We start from the raw sequence: 25,005 nt of genomic DNA on the forward strand, positions 1-25,005 counted from the left end.
CTTAAGGCTGGCTTTAGAAGAGGGAGGTAGCTACTCAGTGACAGTCACACTAAGTCTGCCACAGCCTCAGCTGGGCGGGCTTTTAAAAAGCATCCTGGGGGCTCCCCTGGTGGCGCAGTGGTTGAGAGTCCGCCTGCCGATGCAGGGGACGCGGGTTCGTGCCCCGGTCCGGGAAGATCCCACGTGCCGCGGAGCGGCTGGGCCCGTGAGCCATGGCCGCTGAGCCTGCGCGTCCGGAGCCTGTGCTCCGCAACGGGAGAGGCCACAACAGTGAGAGGGCCGTGAACCACACACACACAAAAAGGCATCCTGGGCCCAGCCCTGAAATCCTGATTCTGTTGGTCTGGGATGAGGCCCAGGTGACTCCAATGCGTAGGAAGGTTGCTTATGACAGAATCTCACTGCTCTATACACTAAACAAGAAATTTTTAGGAAATGCTAGAGGCAGCCATGTGTGGGGAGCTGGGTGGGTGGAAACGGCTGTAGGACATTGACAGTCAGCACTGAAGTCATTTGAATTGCTACAGTATTAGCCTCCCATCTGTCCCCAAAGCAGGTCAGCTACACAAGTACCAAAGGCGAAGGGGGCTGCTGGCGTGAGGATCACGTATTAGGAAGAAGTTTCAGGCAGAAAAGGGCTGTGAGATGAGTCCCACGAGAGCAGGAACTCAGAACCGGGTGTCTGTGAGGTGGACACTTGGCAGGGATATGGGATGGGCTTGCGACGCTTAGATTACAGGGACAACCAGAGAAAAGGGAATGTGAGTCCACGTGCGTGAGGTGCGCTGCTCGGGTTCTTGGTTTGACGTCACCACAATCTTGACTCCGTTATCCCCACCTAATCCCACAGCTCTCCCTCAGTATTTAAAACTTTTAGCCCATTTACACAATTAAAATCTAATCTAATTGAGCCTAACCTCGTCACCTAAATTCTGATCAAATGAACTGCCTAGTTGCATCCAGTTAGAGCTCATTCCCATTCTTACATGTATTTTTCATTTAAAGATAGAGGCCAAATATACTACAAATGCCCCATTTCCATCTGTCATTTTACTTAACTGCAAAATAAGATATAATCTAATGTGTCCAAAATTAATACAAAAAGGATGATAAAAATGATGTAACTAGGACCCACATCTAATTTTTAAAAACCATTCCTTTTCATTACCATGTACTTTTACTAATACCTACCAAATTCAGGAATATCTAGTTTCACATATACAAATCATGAAAAATAAAGATTTATAAAATGCAAAAGGCATGAACTAATTAATGTGAAACAGCGACAATCAGCTTAAAAAAAATTAAGTCAGCAAAGAGTTTTTACGTGTATCCATTTATTGCTGGGAATACAGCTCATTGAGGATACATGACATGCATTTTGGGGGAAAATTAACCAAATCTGAAATGAAGCCATTCAATAAGCCTGCAAGTTAATAAGTTAGCACAGATTAGACCTAAAGACACAGTGTGGGGTGACTCCAACAGCCATGCAGGGCTGTCATGAAGATTCCAGCTGCAAATACTTTTGGAACTTATTTACTTTTAAAAAATAAATTTATTTATTTTTGACTGCGTTGGGTCTTCGTTGTTGCGCGTGGGCTTTCTCTGGTTGCGGGGCGCGGGCTTCTCATTGCAGTGGCTTCTCTTGCTGCAGAGCACGGGCTCTAGGCACGAGGGCTTCAGTAGTTGTGGCTCACGGGCTCCAGAGTGCAGGCTCAGTAGTTGTGGCACATGGGCTTAGTTGCTCTACGGCACGTGGGATCTTCCTGGACCAGGGGTCGAACCCGTGTCCCCTGCATTGGCAGGCAGACACTCAACCACTGTGCCACCAGGGAAGCCCTGGAACTTATTTATTCTTAATTACTTAGGAGCTACCAGGGAAGAGTGAAGATCACCCTGCCTCTTTAGTTTGAACTAATGCTAGGAAGAATGCTGTTCACTGAGGTGCCAAAAAACAAAAACAAAAAACTTGCTCTTACTTCAAACTGTTTAAGGCCACTCCACTTTTACAAATTCTTCCAAATAAATTCGTATGCTTTAGAATTATATAAGCAGCTAGCAGATTTAGAAAAGATTAACAACTGAGGCAAAAGACTATTCATTTCATTCCTGTATCTACTGCTGATTTATACTCTGTTCTAATACTAGCAGATTTTTACAGCATATTGTCAATTTTTCCTCACGGTGTGTGTTTTCACTCACTGATACAATAAAATGATATAAATTAAAGAATTCCAGTTACAATTAAAAGGACAGAAAGATTAAGTTACTGGAATGTCTCAGACTATAAGTTAAAACTAATCATATATGTGGTATATATGACACAAAGGTTATAACCTAAAATTGGATAAAATGCTGAAATATACTCATGACGGCAGTTACATGCCACATATTTTCCCCCAAACTTTGTAATGGGTTTTTTTCTTAAAATGACACCATCAATGTCACTTGATATTCAAATGATTTGGATTGCTTTTCACGGTAGCAGGAATAAAAAACAAAAAGAGAAAACAGAAATGGATATACCCCAGTGGAATAAAAAAGGGAAGATTTTGGCTGTTTTCTTTTCTTTTAAAGAGGCAGCCTGTTCCTTCCATGAACCGTGTTCTTTGCTTAAATCTCCAGGAGGAATCGGTTATGGCTTGCAGCGCTGGACAAATCGAGGGTATAAGCATACATCTCGGATGTGGTATCTATCCAGAATCCAGGTTAAGAATCGTTCCAAGCCCAGGCCATAGCCTCCATGTGGACATGTGCCATATTTTCTCTGTTTAAAAAGGGAGAGAGAGAGAGAGGGAGAGCGATAGAGAGGAATAAATGCTCAGTTTAAAATTTTGTCCAGAGTCTCCCTGGCGGTCCAGTGGTTAGGACTCTGCGCATTCACTGCCATGGCCCCAGGTTCAGTCCCTGGTCGGGGAACTAAGATCCCACAAGCTGCACAGCATGGCCAAAAAAGAAAATTAAAAAAATAAATTTTGTCTGAAATAGTTAAAATTTTCTACTGTAAAATGAGTCAGCTTATTGTGGTTAAGAATTCAACCCCTTACAGCTGATTCACTTTGCTGTACAGCAGAAACTAACACAACATTGTAAAGCGACTATACGCCAATAAAAATTAATTGAAAACAACAACAAACAAAACAACAAAAAGAATTCAACCCTTAATCTATACTCCTTCATGGACCACATGTGAAAAAATAATTTGGTATGAAAAATAAACCAAGGATTTGCCACCCTGGAAAGAAGAGATTTCAAACTTTTAAATTAAGTTAATGTCTCTGTTTATCAGAAGAAAATGAAAGACTAGATACTGGTAGCATCTAATGACATTTTAAAAAATTCAGTAGCTACAAGCAAGGCCAGGAGTTAATAGGTTTTCAAATTAAGTTAACATATTATTGGCCAAAGACAAAACTAGCAGTATTCCCATGCCACATTATTATAACCATGAAACTGAATATAGCTCATTCAAATTTCAAAGTATCACCCTGAATACTTCCCTTTTAAAAGTTTCAATTTATACAGAACTATTACAGTGAAGAAAATTTAAAGTGATTAACAAAATTTCTTTTTACCTGATCTGTGTACCAGTAATAGGGAGTGGGGTCAATTCCTTCTCTTTTATAACCTGCCAGTATCTCTTCATTATCCCAGATACGCATCGAGCCTCCCACAATCTCACCGACATTGGGCATCAACACGTCGACCTTTCAAAAATGAGTAAATAAAATGCGGTTACTACTAGGCTCTCAGTCACGCCTTTGCTCTAGAGTTTAAATGAAAATCATAATTAAGCTCCCATAACTAAAGGAGCACAATGATCACGCATAATTCAGATATTATTCAAATTCTATAATTTAACAAGATAGGTTAAACCCAATCAGAGGACAAAAAGCACTTCTTTAAGTACTGTACATTTATAATGAAATATTTGCTGTGAGCTGTATCTTATTCCAGTGGCAGTGCCCGCCCCTTTAAAAAGCAAAATCTCTAATACTATTTGAATCCCAAACTGACAGATTCGGTAAGGCGGGAATCCTCGGGACATCGCTGCATATAGAAGGACTTGATCTCCACAGGAAATCGACACAGCAAGATGGGCTCATTAATGGTGTCTGTCATCAGTCTCTCAGGAGCTTCTGGGATATCCTGAGGTTAAACAAGACTTCATTAACATTTACAACTCGAAAGGCAACGAGACAGAAGCAGCTCTTTGACCCAGTAGCAGCCCTTCATCTTATTCATGCAACGGAGTCCAGAATACACACCCACCCATAACCCATAACCACGTGGGTGTTAGGGACAATTTCTGCAAAATGAACTGTAAATAGATCTGTCTCCTCCTGCAGTATATCTGTGCCATATTGCTTGAGGAACGAAAACACACACACAAAACAAACAACCTCCCAGATACTGCTCAGTTTTTTTTTTTTCCCAGTGGCCAGTTTTATCTAGGTCTGAAGCAAACGCAGTCCACTCAGTCCCACAAGGCATAAGATCATCAGTGAATGCTCCACAACATCAGTGATCTACACAGAGTACGTTATTAATAACACCAATCTTTAAACTCTCCTGTTCTCTCTGCTTCTTTCCTGTTACAATAAATCTGCATGCCTTCAGTGGCAGTAAGGCACAGTCATAAGACAAATAACCAGTGTCAAGTTTATAAGTGTAACCACACCTGGAGCAGTTAGCCAAGACAGGTTAGATGATGATGAATCAAGTTAATCTGCTTCCCTCTCAAACATCCTTCAGTAAACCACACATAAATTCAAGTTAAAACTGAAAACTCTTGTCCCAGTAAAAACAGATTGAGAGAATTGGACAAGACTCATTGATTTGTTTAATGTAAGAAACTGAGAGGGAGCTTAGCCGTCACCTGGCACAGCTGTTTTCAAGCTCTCATCCCTGGAGCCCTGCGTCGTCTAAAGTCTAGAGAGGAAACGGGAGGTGAGTGGGAGAGCTCTGGTCTCTCCGCCTGTAACCGCTTTACATACTAGAGTCCTGCATACAATTGAACTGGGGGAAAGGGGTCGTACTGCACATTCCGAAAAGTTTGAAGACCTCTTCTCTACTCTAGCGCCCTCATGTGTATGGGATGATACTGACACAAAGAGGAAACGCTGACACACATGGAGGACTTCCTGCACCTCGGCCCTGCTAAGCATTTAGCTCATTAAGTTCTCATAACTTTGCAAGGTGGACGTTACCTCCAAGGCAGAGACAGGAAACCAGAGAGCGGGGTCGCTGGCCTTAAGTTAACCAGCAATAAGGACAGAGGTGGGAGCAAAGCCCACCTGGGGGGCTTCTTACTCCAAAGCTTGTGCTCTTTCCGCTCAATCACACTACTCTGCTGAGTGCTGGGCGATAACAGTTCTCAGGTTTTCAGCACAGAATCTGGTTATTATACATCATCAACTGAATTCATGATACAATAAAAGTAATTTACATAGACCCAGTACACTGTCTGTCCTCTGTAAATTCTTTCTAAAAACGAAAGAAAACTCTAGTTAGCAGCTATTACTCACATTTCATCTGTAAAACAGATTTGCAAATACTATGTAAAGAGTGGTTAAATGCACAGGCAAGAGGGCTTAGAATAATGTTAACAATCTATACCCCCAAAACATGCTGGGAGGGTGGTCCTGGGCAAGACAGAAAGGCTCAGTGTATCTGGGGCACCGGGCTGCCTTCCCCAACAAAGCCTCCTCTCTTGCTTTTGCATTTTAATCAGTGGTGATTTTCTTCTTTGAATCGCCTCCAGGTGAAGGAGTTATAATTCACTGTTTTGGGGGGAGGAATCCTTTTTGAAAGAGCCAGATGGTTTCTCTAGAAAACCAAAACAAATGTATACACATACCAACACTCTGCATGTGATTTCAAAGTTTATAACTTTCTTAAGCATCCTGCCAGTCTAGAGAATTATAGCTAGAGCTGGTAAGTCAAGACCACAGAGTGATCATGGAAGAGGAAAGAGATAAAGGATGGGATGTGAAGGAAGGCTACAAACTTGCTAATATTTACTGAACACTACAGAAAAGGCACTGCTCTAAGGTCTACTCTACCTCTACTAAGCCATGGATCCTCAGACAACCCCAAGAAGGAGGGTCCGTGGTTATCATTTATTTGACGACAGCACATGCCGTCCGCATTACTCGTTAATTAACCGCAAGTAGCAATCCACTTAAGCACAAGGCTACCTTTGAAACAACGACTAGAAAGGAATACATACCTCTCCAAATTCATAGAAAGTTCCATCTTCTTTCTTTATATTGTGTTCTTTTAGCCACACAATAGCATCTGAATAGTTCATCCGTTTGAAAGGCCGTTTGGGGGGCTTGAAGTTCTACAGCAGAAAGGAGAAATACAGTGTACATAAAGAAACCATTCACACTAACGTTTCCATTTTAAGCAACACTATTTATCATTATTATAAAATGTTATTTCAGACTTAAAAACAATGTGGTGAATTCCCTGGCGGTCTAGTGGTTAAGACTCCACACTTTCACTGCTGAGGGCCTGGGTTCCATCCCTGGTTGGGGAACTAAGACACGCAAGCCACGTGGCACGGCCAAAAAAAAAAAAAAAAATTAGTCTGGAAATGAGTGAAGGGAGTCCAAAAGTATAAACTTCCAGTTATAAAATAGGTAAGTTCCACTAACAAGATGTAATGTATAGCATGGTAACTAGAGTTAATAACTCTGTATTGTTTTAGATATATAAAATTATTATGCTGTACACCTAAAACTAATATAACGTTATATATCAATTATACCTATATATATATATATTAATCATTTATTTCAAAGCTATTAAATCTATAAAAACCTAAAAAGAATCTATTGAAAAAAACCTAAAAATCTAAAAAAAAGACTTCACTGCCTTCCGAAGCAGGATCCTAATTTTGTGTTTCCACACAATGGCAGACCTACCGGGTTGAGGTCACGCACCACGCTTGCTACGGGTGATTTCAAGACTCTATCGACCACGTCACAGACCAAGTCCTCCAACCGGTTCAGGAGCTCCTCAAAGGTCAGGAAAGGGCACTCTGCTTCCACGTGAGTGTATCTGAGGAACAAGACAGTAGCTCAGAGCCTCTCTTCTTTTCACTAAGTTTCTCTTAAGCAAGGGTTTTAATGCTGGGAAACTGTCCAGAAAGGGAAAACTCCCGCCCTGCTAATCAACTCCCAACTCTCCAGAGTAGTTTTAGCCCACACGCCTTCCTTTCCACCTTAATAGTCATTTCTTGTTTAGTCCTCAACACATATAAAGGATCAAGACAAAGTGAATGAACAGACCTTAGTGAGTTATGGCCTAAGACGCAAAACTTCTTAGACAGTTTCCATGAATTTATTCAACTGCCCTTCATATAGCCTCTTAATACCTCAGAGGTTTTTACACAGACATCATTTACCTACATCAAGATTGCTTCTCTAAACATATTTTCTTAAAAAAAAAAATTTTTTTTTAAATAAAAACAAAATGACAATTATGTACTCAGCCAGGTGCCTTCGTGTTCTGGATTGTTCTGCCCTGTATGACTGTGTGATACAAAAAACATCTCCCAGAGCTGGAATGCACGTCTCCAGGTACAGCTGAGAGGACTGAGTCAGATACGCCTCTTCCCCAAAATAGTCCAGCTTGAAGAGTGTGGCACCGCCTTCCACTTGTGTTTGCACTAACGTTGGAGGACTGATCTATTCAGGCGGAAAGGAGTAAATAAAGGCCTTCTGTGAGCACCACTGTTTAAGTTCAAAACTGCCAAGAGGCACTGTTTGCAAAGGATGATGAACGCGTACTTACTTCGCAGTACCCCCTGTCGAAGAAGTGATCTCTAAAGCACCTGGTGACCACAGAACGCGCTTTTAGGATTTTGGACATGTTTTCTCCCCGGATCATCATGTGTCTGTTGTTGAGCTGGACGTCAACGTCAGACTCCTCGTTGATTAAGTTATCAGCGCCTCCAGCGGGGGCCAACCCGATCAATTCCCAGAAGTCGCAATTCAGCTCGTGGCCCCCTGGAGCCTGCATTTTTTAAAGAGGGGTCGGGAGGGAGAAGGAAACAGAAAATTCACAGTAGGAAAGATTCTAATTTATATAAAAGTTTTTAGTAAGCTCATATTTCTAAGAACCTTATCATTATTAGCCTACCCTTCTAAAAACGAAGACCCGATAATTGAATTTTATATTTATTTAATATTTCTTTCAGACTAAACACACGTACACAATTTTTAAAAAATAGAAAAGCACAAACCAGAAAATAAGATAAACTATAATCCCACGACTTGGAGTAACCACTAACTATTGTCAACATTTTGGTATATCTTTCTAGCCTTTGCCCAATAATTTAAAAGTAACATAATACACACATTGAAAAACTCCTTAAATACAAAGGTTTTACTAAAAGGTGTTTCTCTTTGGAATATATATATATATATATATATATATATATATATATATATAGTAAAAATTCAAATTCTCCCTAATAATTCCATTGAAAGCATTACATTTTAGAAACCACACAGTATGAAATATATAGCTATCTTGGTACCAAACACTGGACAGCAAGTAATATCACAAAAACCATTCCATTTTGCAATCACATTACTTTCAAGGAAAATTCAGTAAACTTGAACGAGATATTCGCTCTTAACATAGGTTCCTCACATAGACTCTGGGAGACAGTATTTCTAGTCTATCAGGAGGACACTATGGGCTCCCTCTGGTGGTTGATATGTCACGTTTGTTTGTTTTCTTTCCCAACAAATAAATATAACCACAACTGCTACTTGGTCAATAATTACCAACAAGTAACTCTAACTGGTATAGGTTACATGCCTGTTGGCTGGGGAACAAACAACTCTCTATCAAGCCTAGCTTTAAGTTTTTTAAAAAGAGGCTTTCAAGTTCTATTTTAAAAGTTTCAGATTTATTTTATTTATTAAATATTTATTCGGCTGCGCCGGGTCTTCGTTGCAGCATGCGGGATCTAGTTCCCTAACCAGGGATCGAACCTGGGCCTCCTGCATTGGGAGCGAGGAGTCCTGACCACTGGACCACCAGGGAAATCCCCAAAGTTTCAGCTTTAGATCACTGTTCTTTCCTGAAAAACTTTTGGTAGACTAAATTTTCATTTCCACTTAGCTGAAAAATTATTCACACACACACAGCAAATTGTTCTCACCCATGAAGTTTATTCAGGAATTCCTTAGGTTGAAAATCCCTGAGATCGTTACAAGAGCACACAAGCTGTACAGTATACATATCTCACCAGGAAAGGAAAAGGCATCCTAAATTTAGCAAGGGCGTCACATTTGTCTAGTTATATGCCAAATACCAAAAGTATCAATACAAATAAAGACACTGGAAAACAAGCAAGTACACAACTCTTCTCTTAGTGAGGAACTCAACGCACTCACCTGCTTGCCCTTTGGGGTAAGATTTAGCATTCCATACACTGCGACACTACTCTCAGTGGACAAGACTACTCCATTGTAACACTGACACTGTAAGAAGATCAAGTTCAAATTCAGTTACTCACATTTACATTTAAAATAGTCTACCATATAGAAAGCAAAGGGAATTACTTACAAACAAGTTCTCTCGTCCAAAACTAGTAAAATAAGACAGCCATCAAACACTCATCTATATACAGATACACACATATATATGTAAATACATACATGCACATGCATAAATAACACTAGTCCATATCTCTCAAAAGTATCTGGAAAGTTTGTTTCTCTTTTTCTTTAAAATTTAGACTATTAAAATAATACAGGGAGTTCACTTAGACTATGATAATCAATACTGGCTAAAATCATTAGGAGAAAAGTGATGGAAAACTTTATAAAGGAGGGATCAGGCCATCAACATCTGAACGCACTAATCATAAAGACAATCAGAATTATGTGCTTCATGATGTGATGTCATTGGAAGAATACAGCTTTGTCCATGAAGTAGTTATATCAAGAAGCAGCAGCAGCAGAACCTGAATCTGACCAGAGCTAACCTCCAGCTTGTAAGAAATACAAAGGATAGAGGAACATGTTAAAATACACCTTATGATGCAATCAACCAAATCCAGAATGTGAGAAGTCCCACAGGACCAATGACCAGACTTTTTCCAATAAATGGCAAGGGGGAGTGGGGTGGAGAAAAGAGAATGAAAAGGGAGATCTGTTATAGATTAAGAGTGATTTCAGAGACATATCAACTAAATGCAACATGTAGATCTTGTCTGGATCCTCATTCAAACCAACCAACTGTAAAAAAGACATCATGAATCAATTGGGAGAATCTGGCTGGATATTTAGGAGTTGTGCTAATTTTGGGGGTGTGTAATAATGGTAGTGTGGTTATATTAAAAATATTTCTTCTTGGTGATGCATATGCAAGTATGTTTATATGAAATATGATGTCTGGGAGGTCAAAGGGGGGAGCAGTAAACCAGAACTGGCCAAATATTAATCATTACTCGTTACGGACTTAACGTGTATCTGCTGCAAATTCATATGTCGAAACCCTTCTCTGCTCTCTGCTATGTGAGGATGAGCACACAACGGGAAGTGGGTAGTCTGCAGCCCAGAAAAGGGCCCTCACCAGAACTTGACCATGCCGGCACCCTGATATGGACTTCCAGCCACTAGAACCATGAGGAATAAACTTCTGTTGTTCACAAGCCACCCAGTTTATGGTACTTAGTTACAGCAGCTCAACTAAGATGTTACTGAAGCTGAGTGATGAGCATGTGAGGTTTCTTCCTACTGTTCCATTTTTGAGATGTTGGAAATTTCCCACAATAACAGTTAAAATAAGTATAGACCCTAAGATTCCCAAAACTAACAATAAAGTAACCTATTGAAAAAAACTGACTTTTCATCGTAAATATGAAAATATTTACCAAATCATCTGACAAGACACACTGGAGATAACCCGTACCATCACGCAACACCAGAAACATTAAATTCTTTCCTAAAAACGGGAAAGAAAAGTTTAGCTAGATTGTTCGAGAGGCACTTGGAAGCACTTTCTCATAATTTATTCTTCTGTAAAGGAACCTCCAAGGTTAAATGTTGAAAGTTCAAACCTCCCACACGGCCCCATTCCTCTGAAGGGTTCACCAGTAATATCACTACTCAGTATCTGGAAAGTATTTTGCCTTCTTCATGTTTCAAACCCTTCATACTTTTAAACCCTATGTGAGCCTCCTGACCCACACGGTCACGGGAAAGCAAGACAGTAAGCATGTGAGTCGAGGGATTAAGTCTTATTCACCGTTGAGTCCCCTGCAATACCTAGCAAAGCGCATTCAGCGGGGGGTGATATATACTGCCGCACAGAAGCACTCTTGGTTTTTTATGCCCCCTTTCTTTTTGTGAAGGACTTGACAACCACTTACAATAAAAGACATGTAGTAAAATAATAAAAGCAGAAAGAGAAAGCAAAACATCACGACCAAGTACAAATATACTAATTATAAAAATCAACATCACTGCCATCAGTAAGTTTCAGATTTGGTTCTGCACTTCCGGTAATATACCCCCTGCTTTCCTTAAAGAATTCAATTCAATTAGACAAATATTTCCTGGATACCTCCTGATCACTGTGACTGCTTACAGTTAAGTACCATTTAAATAATTTTTAAACTTTCAATTGTCATATTAAATAAGAACCAAGTTAGGATACAAATTAGTACTTCCTTTAAAAAGCTAGCACTCTCAAACAAAAATACCCCCAAGTAAATGTTTTTTTTTTAATGTTCTTCATCATCTAAGAGCAGGGATATTGAAAATTAAAGAGAGAAAAGGACAGCTATGCCAGTTACCTTGCCTACGCAGCCTGTGGACCCAGCCAAATACCTTTACTCTTTGGCCTCTATAGCCTTCTAATTCACGAATCTTCACCTGTCAAGTTAAAATAAAAAACATTTGACCCAGCATGTCATTTATCACATACCGACTTTGTCACGAATATTAGATAGATGGCAGAAAAGTGTTAAAAATTCACAAGTGGTGTAAAACTTCTGACAGTCACTCTACTACAGGTCAGAGCCAAAAAATTTCACCACACTGGAGGGGTTAAAAAAAAAAAAATCCAAGTCTTCTTTCTCTTAGTGCAAAACTGTCAGCGAAACAATCAGAACTTCAGATACTGTTATATAAAATCAATGAATTCACGATAGCAACAAGCCTAGTCCACGCAGAGCCCTCTCTCTGACCTCACCATCCCTCCCACCACCCTGGGTGGTGGAAGCTACTGAGGCTGGCTTTTCCCCTGAGGGATGGACGAGAGAGGGGAGGGGAGGAAGGGGTTGCAGGGTGTGGCCAAGAAGACAGCTTCCTCACTGAGGAAGCAAGAAAACAATGGCAATCCAGCAGCAGTAAGAACCGTTCGAATTCTAACCATGTCCATTCACAGTCCAGCATTCTGGTCTAGAAAGAATATAGACATAATCAAATTTCAAAAACTTTTTCTTTATTTAAGAAATCATGAAAATCTTGGATTTCAACCTCTTCTTTTTACTGTGAGGAAACTGACACCCAGGGGAGGGTAAAATCACTGTCTGAGCCCACACAGCCCGCCCCGCCTGGATGCCAGGGCTGCCAGCTTTTAGTCGGGACAGAATTCGTTCAACACGCAATTACTAAATTCTATCAAAAAAGGAGCCCCGCAAGGACCAGGCTCGTAACTCTCAAACATTATTGCGCTCTCTCCCTTTTGAAAGAAAAGAAGGGACAAACAGTGCAAAGGAACAAAGCACGTGGCATGCCCCTCAGACACAGAAATAATAGGTTGACCCCGTGAGTCCATGATATTTGAAACGATACACATCACACTTACGCAACTTGGCTCGGGAAGACTTGGGTCGTTTTTAATGGTAATCTTCTTTGCTTCTTCCAGGTTCTTCTCTCTTCGTAAAGTGTCTTCTGCCTAGTTTTAATAACCAGGCAATTTGTTAACATGGCTTCCGGTGTCCCAACTTGAAAAATGTTCACAGAGCAAATCTACTGCTCACCTCTTTCTTTTCCCGGGATTCACTCTTCATCTGTTCTCTGTGCCACAGTTTTCTAATGTTCTTCATCTGTGATTTAGAAATAACATCCCACCTCTGGAGGGATAAACAGATATTTAATGTTTTCAAGACACTGTATTCTAATGAAGGTTTCTTCACAAAATCTAATTCTGTAAAGCTTTGGGTTCACCCTACCTCGTTTTCTTTTTGTGAATCTACGTAGATGGTAGGAAAGGGTTCTTTTCCAACTGTCATCAAAGCCTTGGGGAGGGAGGGACAAGGAAAACGGACATTTCTTTAACATTGTACAATGTTTAAAATCAAAATAACACCTGAATTATGAGGTAACTTTGATCACCTAGAAAATAATCGAGAGCCCAGAAGAAAGCGTAAGACCCCACCAGCCAAAGGTCAATGTCGACAGAAGGAATGGCGGAACATTCAAAGAACATTCTGCTTAAGGTAGAACGTCCTTTCCCAAACAATTCTAGCAAGTCCGGTTACATATAGTTTCCCATGTGGACTAGAAACAACAGATTTTAAGTGGCCCTGGGGACCGACAGGAGGTACGCTGACAACAACAGAAGAGACAGCTGATGGCAAAGGCCAACTGCAGGGTACATCCAGACGATTAATCCTCGCGAAGAAACCAGGGAAGTCATTTCTGAAACTCTCTCAAGAGCATAGTGGTTAGGTACACAGAAGGCTAAGTTTCATTTAATTGGAAAAATTCCTGTGTGTAGAATGTATGTACCTCTTTTCACCAATACTGGGACATATCAGACATCAATATTATCATTTAATATTTTATAGTTTGTATTCGTTTTTAAAAAGATAGTTGAAAATATGTAAAAGATAAGTGTTTTATTAACTGCTTCAAATATTCCTTAAAATTTTCTCCTAAGTTATCATCAACCAAGAAATGCAATTAATGACTGTCTCTCGTGTAAGATCTGAAGCTTATGAAAACTGACCTTTTCTTAAGATCTAGTTTCCAAACCTGAAAAATACTTTTCATCTTGATTTAACACTAGTCTCAACTCAATTATTGCTACAGAGGAGGAGGGAACCTGGATCTTTTGGAAACATCCAGGAGAGTTCAGTTCCTCCTTTTAACAATTAGACTTTGTAAGGATGTTTGTAAATCACTAAGAATTCATTTACTACCTGACAGTCTGTACTGATCCCTCCTTTGTTAATCAGTGATATTGAAAGAGTCAAACTGTGATTCTCCAAATCAGAATGGCACACTTCTGCTAACAGCGACATTTTGCAAACATGCATCTAAACACTACTGTCAGTTCTGGGCAGCCACAGGAATCACCCCAGCAATCCAAAATGAGAAAGATTTCCCTCTAAGAGTTAAAAAATTAAGACCCATGGTTGACACACCAAAACATAACCAGAGTATGAGCTAAAAGAGGAGAGAATGGTCCCAGGACAGAAACACTTGATAATAACCTAAATGAATACTGTAACAAAGCTCACAAGAACAGGGATTGGCCAGACACAGATACACAGAAAGAAGGGTCAGGGCAGTGCGCTTCCTGGTGCTGTCCTGGGAGAGGGCTTTAATCAACTTCCTTATGTAGCGGCTGTAGCCATTCCAGTCTACAGGCAAGCCCACGGCTACTTGCAGAGGGATGTCTTCTTGGCCCACACCGTAACCCAATGCCATCAGGTACCTACTCAATCCTGAGTCGAAGCTCTTGAAGAACCCATCTGAACTGTATTTGGCTTTCCATGTAAGTCTGCTTAAAGAGAATACGCTAAACTCATAGGAGGATTCTACACCCTGAGAAACAATAATATATTGTTAAATTAGCATCCTGGCTTTAGGCTCCAGACTCATGAGTTCATGAGTGTCTGCTCTGTTCTTGGTACTGATATAAATCAGGTCTTTGAGTCTCAAGGCTCAAGATCACATTTGGATTCGAGTGGTAAACTCACCGAGAGAACTCTTACGAGTCAGTTTGGAAGAAATGTGAGCATAAACTCAGATGACTAAGGGAAGATGATTTTTAGTTCTACAAGAATTAAAAAACTGGCCAACTGACTCACTGGAGAGAAAAATTCCGAGATGCAATGCCGTATGGTAAGAAAAGAAGATACCTATTAAAAATGTTCAAGGGGAGGGCTTCCCTGGTGGCACAGTGGTTGAGAGTCCGCCTGCCGATGCAGGGGACACGGGTTCGTGCCCCGGTCCAGGAGGATCCCACATGCCGCGGAGCGGCTGGGCCCGTGAGCCATGGCCACTGAGCCTGCATGTCAGGAGCCTGTGCTCCGCAACGGGAGAGGCCACAACAGAGAGAGGCCCGCGTACCGCAAAAAAAAAAAAAAAAAAATGTTCAAGAGGAATTCCCTGATGCTCCAGTGGTTAGGACTCGGCGCTTTTGCTGACAAGGGCCCAGGTTCAATCCCTGGTCGGAGAACTAAAGATCCCACAAGGCTTGAGGCGCGGCCAAAAAAAAAAAAAAAAAAAGTTTAGACGTAGATCATCTAATACCCTTAAAGCTACATATCTGTATATACCCCTTACTTGCCCTTCTCAGAAAGTTCTCTTCAAACCTAATGCTTTAAATAAAACTCCTGACAAGTCACAGAATAACTGACATGAGTCATTAATAAATGCAAAGTCGTTTTCCTAATGAGAAAGAGGCACTACCTTAAGGCCTGTTTTAAAAGGTTTCTCCTTGGTTCCATCACCAGTAGCATCACTTCCCTCTCGGTCTGAGACATACAGCTCTGCTGTTTCACAAAAAGAGAATAAGTTACTCACTTGGACAATAATTATCAGTCACCTCATACTGCAGCTACTTTATCCATTCTTTATCTTTGTAAACAGAACAAGCATCTGATTGGTAAAAATTATCAAGGTCCAAAAGAAATTATATCATAATTATTTTCCCACTCCCCTATCCAAGGACATCCATCCCATAAAAAGGGATTAGTTAAATTTAGCTTTCAAAAGGAACTTTGATCATTTTCATTTGTGGTACTGCTTCTATCTACTCGAATCCCCAACAACAAAGCAATGGCTTTTCAGTTGGCCAGACCAAACTGGAAGCTTGGATGTTGTACCTTAAAAACCAGAGTGACCCTGGAGAATTCACTTAACCTTTCTGGGCTTGTTTCTGAGTCTATAAAATGAGGAAAACAATACCCATCTTGAAGTACTGAGGATGAAATATATAAATCAGATATGCTGGTGCTAGAGCACAGAAATCAAATAAATACCCGTTTTCTCTGGTCTTTAAAGGAAACCAAAGCTCTGAGGTTAAACAAACTGAAGGCCTCACAAGGAGTAAGCGAGCAGAGACATCAATCCAGGTCTCCTAAATCTCTTCCTTTTCCTACTGCACCAGATGGTCTCCCAGGAAATCTCAATGTAAGTGAGGATATGTGAAAAAGAATTCGCATTCTTAAGTCCTTTCCTGCCAGTCACTTGGAAGAGTCACATATTTGGGGTCTGCCCTGAGGTCTGGCCATGCCTCGGTCTGCCTACGTCTCAGCTGAATCACGGGATTTCTCGCAGTGGGGCCGGGCCGGGAGCAGCCGCCACCCGGGCCGGGAGCGGCCGCCACCCCAGCCGGGGCACCCAAGGCTCTAGGGAAGCCGGGCCTGCTCGGCGAGCGCGGACCCAGGGTGGGTCCTAGCCCCTCCTCCCTCCCACCATTCACGTAAACAGCGGCGGGGCGCCCAGTCTGCGCCAGGCACCAGGGTAAGAGCTGTATTCGGCCGGAACAAGACTGCTGCCCCAAGCAGGAGCGCCGCGCCGCGCCGCGCCACTTACACACCCCGGGGTCCCCGAGCCTCACTCACCTAGCACCATCCCCGCGGTCGCCCTGGTCACCTCCAAGGACATCACCTCCAACACGCCGCCGCCTTATCACCCGCAAAGTGCACCTGCGGCTTCCTCAACTCGGAGGTTGGTTGCATCAGATAATGTCGTGCAGAAGTCGTCGCAGTAAGTCACCCGAGCGTCGCGGCTCCATTGGTTACAGGAGGTTACGGAGCGTGGGCAAGCGGCGCCGCAGCCACCATCTTTGGTCCGGGCCTAAGCAACTTCCGGGTGTGGCTCCGCCCCGCTCCCCTCGCTCCCTCTCGGTGAGCTGGGGGCTCCCGGGGGCACCACCTGGGACTCCTTGGCTCCCTGACGTCCGGGTGGCGCTGCAGTCCCGATCCCTCCGGCCTGCGTCTCCCCAACTTTCCCGCTGAATCTTCCAGTTCCGCGCCACCCCCCACCTCCCGTTGTGGGCATAGTAGGGCCCTTCCGGAAACCGGATCCTGGATTGCGTTCCACATCCCCAGATAGTGGAATGCTTGTGGAATTAACGTCGTCATCAAATACATTGAGCTCCAGCCACAAGCTGGGGGTGGAGGTAAGGGTCAGGGACAGAGCTAAGGGTAGTCCTGTCTCCCATTCACTAATTGCTTTGAAATATGAAGATGTTTTAACTTTCTAACTTCAAGGAACGAATGAATGTATTTCTGTATTTGTCACTCGGACTATAGGGTGTGTTTTTATTTTAAGTTACAAGGGTCACTATTACGGAGGCCGTGATAACGTTGTGAAAAGAACTAGGGCTTCAAACCTGGTTGGAATTCTGGTTCTGCCTTTTGCTGTGTGCCGTGGGATAAATGAGCTAACCCGTCTGAGCTTCAATTTCCCTATTTGTGAAGGTTGATTTAGTTCACTGCCCAGCAGTCATAGGTACTAAGTAAAGGGTAGGTAACGTCATCATTCTCAGCTTAGTGGAAGACCAGAGTTTGTCCCTGAATCAAAGGAAAACAAACTCTTGTTATGAAAGAAACTCTAAAAATAACTCTGTGCATAGGTTCCGAGTCTATCAAAAATATGAACCAGATACTTTTCTTGAAGAATATTTCCCCCAGTTTCACGGACTTTCCCCTTTTCCTCTTTGCTGAATGGTTTCTCTTTGCTCATGTGTTAGTTATCTATTGCTGCAAGGCAAATTCATTACCTCACATAGTTTCTGAGGGTCAGGCATTCGGGAGTAGCGGAGCCAGGGGTTCTGACACAGGGTCTCTCCGGAATCAAGCTGTGGGCAGGGGCTGCAGTCACCTGATGTCTTGACTAGGTGAGGATCTGCTGCCAGGCGCACACATGGCTCTTGGCAGAAGGCTGTGGTTTCACGTCAGGTGGGCTCTCCAGAGGGCTGCCAGTGAAGGGGCAGCTGAGTTCCCACAGAAGCAAGTGATGAGAGAGAGAGAGACACAGAGAGAGACACAGAGAGAGACACAGAGAGAGAGAGAGAGACTGTATTGGTTGCCTATGTTGTATAATAGATTACCCCCAAACTCCAAGGGACAGTCATTTTCTCACCAGGAATCTGGGCAAGGCCTAGGTGGGACCTCAGGTTCTGCGTCTCTCAAAAATCGAGGTGTCAGCTGGGGCTAATTTAAGATTTTTTTTTTTAGCAGTTCGTTTTGAAAGTTGTATGTAAGATTACTCAAAAATACGGAATGCTTCACACATTTCTGTGCCATCTTTGCATGGGGGCCATGCTAATCTCTGTATCCTTCCACTTTTAGGATATGAGCTGCTGAAGTGAGCACAGGCTAAGATTTGTAAATCTCACCTGGGTGATGCTTTCCCACACACTCCTGTGGGTGTCGGCAGGATTCAGTTCCTCACAGGCTGTTGGACTGAGGGCCTCAGTTCTTCGCTGGCTCTTGGCCAGAGGTCTCCCTCAGCTCCTTGCCACGTGGGCCTTTCCGGTGGGCCGCTTGCTTCATCAGAGCAAGCGAGCAGGAAGGAGAGCATGCAGGCAAGATGGAAGCCACGGTCCTTTGTATCCCATCACTTTTGCCATATTCTGTTCATTAGATTCGAGTCACTTGGTCCAGCCTACACTCAAAGAAAGGGTTTTATACCAGGGCACGAATACCAGGCGGCAGGGATCATGGGGCCATCTTAGGAAGCTCTCTGCCACAACAACGAAACCCCGAGCTGCAGTGCCTTTTCATAACCTAACCAATGAATGACATTTCATTATTTCCGCTATATGTTACTGGTCACACAGACCATCCCTAGTATAATATGGGAGAAGACTACATGGGGGGTGATTTCCAGGGGGTGGAGGTCACTGGGGGCCATACTAGAGGCTGACACCACAGCCCAACCAATGAATTTCTCCCCTTCATCCTACTTTGAGCCCCCAGAGGCTGGCTTATGTGGACACATCAGTGGGCTCTCTGGCTTCTGGTCAGATGCAGCCAATGGGGAGCACCGGCAAGGATGGAGTGAAGTAGGGGTACATATTCCCCTAGCTCCCTCATTGCAGGCTGGCTGCACCTTCAACTGAAGGCCACAGGACCTGTCAGGTGGCCCTAACAGTCATCTGAACTACCCTTCATGAATTTAGTTTCACCTGATCCATCAAATTGGATGTACACAGAAACATTCCACTGTAAAGAGGAAAGTGGGTCTACAGGACTGGGCCGGAAAATGACAGATTCCTGTAACACCTGCTTCGACCACTCCTCAACCCACACGTACAGACTCAGGGGATTTCCCCGTGTCCGGTCCGTGACACCTGCATAATATGCTGGCACGAGCCAGACGTGAGCAGCTATTGTATTACAGCCTTACTTGGGTGCAGCTCTGAAAAGACAGTGGCGAAGGGAAATCATCTCAGATGCTAGAACGTTGAGTGGATGACTGGTTTTCCACTTCTTACATGAGTGGAGATGGCCTGAGGGACTGATGGACACTGGCTAAAGGGTTGACCAGTTGATCAGAGACTTGGAAAGAACAAGATTAGAGATTAGGGATGGCAGTCTGGTGGGGAAGTATGTGGATGAATTTTTCTGCATGGGCCCAGAATGTGAAGATATCTTGCCCTGTGTAAATACCCAGGAGAAGGCATTCAGTATAGAGGAGGTCTTTGTAAACTGTGGATGTTGGCCTTTCCCACTCACACCCCCACCCCCAGCCCAAGACCCCCAGTGCTTGTTCAAAGTAACCATATACAAAGGCGCCGTAGTAACAGGATGGAGGCTATGCATGGGTTCAACGGCATGGGCTGCCCTTCATCAAGGCTGATCTGGCTGCCTGACTACCACTGCGGAGGACCCAGCCTGACAACAGCAGAAGCCAGCTTTGAGGACCTGATAGGACACTAATCTTTGGGGGGACCAGGTGTCCAGCTGGTGGCTGGTGGGTTACATTCAACTCCTGGAGGAGGCAGCAATATGCCTGTCAACTGTAGAGTGGTTGTCCACATGCGGCTGTACCCTCCCTGCCTGCCGCCCTGGCATCTGCGGACTTAGAGAATGCTATGTCCATCTCCGCAGTACACAGCATCTTCTCTAACCAGGGAACACATTTTCAATGAAGGAAGTGTGACAGTGGGCGCATAACTGTGGAGTTCACTGTGTAATCATGTGCTTTGTGTCAAATTAGATTATTGCTTAAAATATTCACACATGCTTCCCTTTTCTATGTGAGAGAAATGTACTTTGCTGCTTCATTCATGTTGGGCTTGGCCATGTGGATTTTCTCTGACCATGGGAGGTGGGCAGATGTGATGCAAGCAAAGGTTTAAACTGTACTTGTACAGTTGAGTTTGTTTTCTTGCTCCTACCATCATGAGAAGAGTGAACCCCAAGTGGCCCACTGGTCCAAGGAAGGTGATAGAAATGTGACCTGGACCCAGTCTGCAGCTTGGAGCCAAGCCCATCGGAACCCAGCCCACACCAGCTTGACTCCTAGATGCATGAGTGAGAATAAATGATTGTGTTTTGCCTCTGAGTTTTGGAGCAGTTACACAGCTTTATTGTGGCAATAGTAGACTGATACATGCCCCATTACCCAGAAGCATCTGGCTTAAAAGAGAGCTGTATAGCCTACTGGGAGGCAGTTATGACACCCTGCGAGGTGTGATAGACAGTGTTGGGTGCAATCTCCCCCATAGTGGAATGCATATTATTATTTTTTTGTATGTTTGTTGGTTTCAAACAATTCTCCAGGTATTTTCGTTTCTGTGAAGGAGTTGAAATGTCTGTGACCCACACTGAGGCCAGTAGGCAGAAATCTTTACTGTTCTTTGCGCAAGGGAAGGACAACCTCTCCTAACACCAGTGAGGACCACAGGAAATGGAAGTGGGAGAAGGGAACACAGCTCCAGGGCTACTGCAGGCCAGCCCCTCTGCCCACTACCCTCAGCTTCTACCCCCAGTAATAAAAACAAAGTGGTCGGGTCGCACCTCCTCTTTCCCAGGGCGGTTCTCTCCTCATTTACCCACAGCCGGCATTGAACTTGCCTCTGCTCTGTGCCTGGTAGGTGGCCCATACATGTCACCACCGGATTGTAGGTAAGATGCCATCCTGGCATCCTTCCAGAGCACTTAGCACAGAGCCTTGCTCTCAGTAAGTGATTGGTATCATTCTGTTGGGGGGACAATCTCGTTTAGTCCAGCCTCCCTCCGGAAGCAGAACTTCCCTTACAGCATCGCGGAAGGGGTCACTTCCAAGAACAAACTGAAGTTTGACGGTGCTCATGAGTGCATGAATAAATGAATGAATTCAGTGAATGGCATTGCTCTTTTCTCCTCATCTGACTGTGGCCTGCTGGGAGCACCCTCGTCTAGCGGTCCTCGATGTTTCGGCCCCACGCCCAGTCAGGGTTGTTCTAGTCTCTCGGCGGACGTCCCCTTCGCTCAAGCGAAGTCGCGGTCCTAACACTGTAATGGCCCCCGAGGGCCACCGTAGCTGGCCGCCGACTTGCGCTTAAAGCCCGCGCTGGCGGCGGCGCCATTTTGTCTCCGGGCACTTCCGCGTGTGCGCACCTGGTCCTGCTTTTCCGGCTGCGCGCGCATCTCTCAGTTGTGGGCAGGCCGGACCTCGAGCGATGCTTTCAGCGTTTCATCTCCGAGCAAACTCACAGGCGTCTTTAGAGCTTTCTCAGGCACTCAGTTATTTGCTCCTCAAAACAGTTTCGGAGAGAGAAGAGGCAGAAATCACTGTAAGCGCCTCTCAGGCACCTTTCCCCATCCCGGGGCCGGGAACGGGGGTGGGGGGGTGGGTGCTGGGAGGAGAGGCCTAGTGTTTGCTTCATTAGCAAATTGGTCAAGCAATCAAAAAAAGAAAATCTCAGTAATAGTTAAAACCGGTTTGAAATTGCAGACAAAAAGTGGGTTATCATTACGGTGAAACTATTAATTTACGGAACTGAAAACGTAACTTGTAGAGTGAAATGTAAACACTTAGGTTTGCTTGTTAATTTATTTCAGTGATTCTCAGGCTCCTTCACGTTCGTCAACTGCTAGCTTTATCTATAATTTCTCCCTTAAAAAGTGAGTGAAATTGTTTTAAAGTCCTGTTGTCCTTTAAGGAGGGTAAATAATGGGGCTCTGAAGCCAGATACCCTAGGACACAGGGCTCTTACGTTCTGCCTCGGCGACCCTGGTCGGGTTCCTTAACCCCTCTGAGCCACGGGATTTTCGACTGTAAAATGCTAATCATCCTCTGGAAAGGTTGCCTTTGTGAGGTTGGTATGAGGTTAAGTTATACAGAAATGCTTAGTGTGTGCTTGGTATCTAGGGAGCCTTCTGAATTAGGGCACAAATGATATCGATAGTTAATCATGGTTCTTTTGTTCCACGATCCTGCATAATCACACTTTCAAGCCTTCAAGCTGCTGAGGGCTTCTGGGCCCGCCCCATCCCCTGCCCCGCCCTCCTTCGCCCCCAGTGAATTCAAAGTATCTCAGACCCTGGAGATCCTTTCCACTGCCCCACTTCTCAGGAAATGACCCATCTCTTGCTTCAAGCCATTAAATAGGAGCCTTCTGAAGGTCTTTCCTCAAAACTCAAACTTTTCAGCCTCAGCACCCATCCTTACCTTCTAGTACCATGTAAGTACAGTTGACCCTTGAACAACACGAGTTTGAACTGATAGGTGGATTTTTTTCAATTAATAGATACTGCAGTACTACACACCTGAGATTAGTTGAATCTGCAGATGGTTGATTATAAGGTTGTATTTGGATTTTCTGCCGAGTGGGTGCTCCTGACACACCTCCCCCTCCCCAACCAATGTGTTCAGGGCTCAGCTGTGATATCATTCCTCCTGTGTTCTGGATCCTCCTTAGTTCTGCATTCTAATTTCTACACTTCAACCAGGGCCAACACTTAGAAACATAAATCCCATCATTTCATTCTCCAGCTCCCCCTGCAGGTTCACCGGGCTGCGTGTGCTCTGGCTGCTTGTTGCTTTCTGAAAGCACAATTCACAGTAGCCAGGGGTAGTTTCTTTGAATTGTCCTGGGTACAGTGTGGGATTTGGGGTAGCCTTAAAGAAAGGTGAAGGCAGAGTTAAATGAAAGGAGCTGGGGAAGCTTTCAAAGCAGAGTGAATTGTGTTCGCTGAAAGCAATGAGGGAGACCTTCTCCAGGTGATTTTGAAGAGCAATCATGGTATCAGTTCAGCAGGAGTTGAGGCTTCTAGAGGCCCAGCTAATGATATCTTGGTTTATGGGGTGTTTTGTTGTTGTTTGCTGTTGGAGCAGATCAAAGTGAAGGTATTTTCACCCAAAGCCACAAAATCCTAAGAAATATCCCAGTCTTGGATAAACCCAGTAAACTGAAAAGAGCTCTTCTGGTCCACATTTACTCAAGGTGTTTACAATGGTGAAATTCTGATGCAAATTTTCCAAAAACTTGAACCGTAACTCTACTTTTATAAATAGTCCTTAGTGTTATCTCTGTTAAACTCTTCAATAAGCATGCACTTTTATGTCAATCACACAAAATTTAAATGAGGAAGCTGAAGGTAGGTGAGCATTCCAAAGTGACTGGTAACAGGAAGCCTCGTGTAGGATTTCCATAGACTGGCTTACTCATTATGCAGCAGGGCTCAGCATCCATTTTGTAACGAACCTGCAAGATGACTCCCATTTGGCAAATTGACCTCTAATCTAAAGGTTGATTCTTATCACTTGGGAGAATTGATTCCTGATGAGAAATGCTAGACAATGGAACCGTCCCTCGTTGGCCTCACAGTCCAGATCCAATATCTTTAATCCCTTGGTGGAAAAAAACAGAAACATTCCCTGGCTTGTGACAGCACCTCGGGAATGATTGCTGTTGTTGAACAGCATCAGGGGCCAAAGGAACATTGATCGTCTCTCCAACTGGAGATCATAGGCAGGTTATCTGGAGTGAGTAACATATCCTGAATTTGGCAGGAGCACCCTGGGTTTTTAACCACCATAGTTGGTTGGGAGGTTTGGATTTCTCTCCATGTTAGAATTTCCCTTCCTCTTATGTTTATTGTAAACAGCTGCATTATAATTTGATTCAAGTTTGTTTTTTGTTGTTGTTGTTGTTTTTGCGGTACGCGGGCCTCTCACTGTTGTGGCCTCTCCCGTTGCGGATAACAGGCTCCGGACGCGCAGGCTCAGCGGCCATGGCTCACGGGCCCAGCCGCTCCGCGGCATGTGGGATCCTCCCGGACCGGGGCACGAACCCGTGTCCCCTGCATCGGCAGGCGGACTCTCAACCACCGGGCCACCAGGGAAGCCCGATTCAAGTTTTGAGGCCAGGGAATTCCCTGGTGGTCCAGTGGTTAGGACTTTGCGCGTCCACTGCAGGGGACACAGGTTCCATCCCAGGTCAGGGAACTAAGATCCTGCAAGCCGCGCAGCCAAAAAAAGAAAAAAAAAACGGGAGTTTTGAGGCCAAATTTCCTTTCTGTTTTTTTTTTTTTGCCGTGCTGCTCGGCTTGTGGGATCTTAGTTCCCCAACCAGGGATTGAAACCCGGGCCCTTGGCAGTGAGAGTGTGCAGTCCTAACCACTGGACTGCCAGGGAATTCCCGAGGCCACATTTCTGATAATTTAAAAACTATGAGAGTTATTTCTTCCTATGCATCTTACTGCTGAGCTCATCTTAGCTGATACTGGGTGGCACAGAAGCAAATCTATACTGGTCTTTGAATCTGGAACATTCTCTCAGATTTTAT

The 25,005-nt window shown here is 43.8% G+C and overlaps 1 protein-coding gene and 1 long non-coding RNA gene across 3 annotated transcripts in view; one reads left to right on the plus strand and one right to left on the minus strand.

The window, feature by feature from the left end:
• Positions 1–1,333: 1,333 nt before the first annotated feature.
• Positions 1,334–17,019, minus strand: NARS1 (asparaginyl-tRNA synthetase 1). 2 transcript variants are annotated; one of them, XM_082667587.1, is made up of 15 exons: positions 16,841–17,019; positions 15,684–15,763; positions 13,214–13,279; positions 13,022–13,114; positions 12,847–12,936; positions 11,831–11,909; positions 10,907–10,977; positions 9,423–9,509; positions 7,807–8,028; positions 7,501–7,700; positions 6,936–7,071; positions 6,236–6,349; positions 4,021–4,152; positions 3,579–3,710; positions 1,334–2,770 (listed from the first exon to the last, which is right to left on the minus strand). In XM_082667587.1, the coding sequence occupies exons 1-15, from the start codon at positions 16,881–16,883 to the stop codon at positions 2,639–2,641; spliced, it is 1,677 nt and encodes a 558-aa protein (XP_082523713.1). In that variant the 5' UTR covers positions 16,884–17,019; the 3' UTR covers positions 1,334–2,638. The 2 variants fall into 2 exon arrangements, with proteins under 2 accessions (XP_082523713.1, XP_082523712.1); XM_082667586.1 differs by having other exon boundaries at positions 15,684–15,766.
• Positions 17,020–17,117: 98 nt separating this feature from the next.
• LOC309831156 overlaps positions 17,118–25,005 on the plus strand; it is a 51,244-nt gene continuing 43,356 nt past the window's right edge. The window contains exon 1 of the long non-coding RNA XR_014297561.1: positions 17,118–17,400. This is a non-coding gene — a long non-coding RNA (uncharacterized lncRNA). The remainder of the gene's footprint in view (positions 17,401–25,005) is intronic.

This window comes from Grampus griseus (assembly GCF_964374135.1).
Source record: "Grampus griseus genome assembly, chromosome: 12".
NCBI lineage: Eukaryota > Metazoa > Chordata > Mammalia > Artiodactyla > Delphinidae > Grampus > Grampus griseus.

Coding starts and splice junctions, on each gene's coding strand:
- NARS1 (XM_082667586.1), bottom strand. CDS start 16,883: ATGTCCTTGGAGGTGACCAGGGCGACCGCGGGGATGGTGCTAG. Junction 12,937..13,021: donor AATCCCGGGAAAAGAAAGAG/GTGAGCAGTAGA, acceptor TATTAAAACTAG/GCAGAAGACACTTTACGAAG. Junction 11,910..12,846: donor GTCTTCCCGAGCCAAGTTGC/GTAAGTGTGATG, acceptor TTAACTTGACAG/GTGAAGATTCGTGAATTAGA.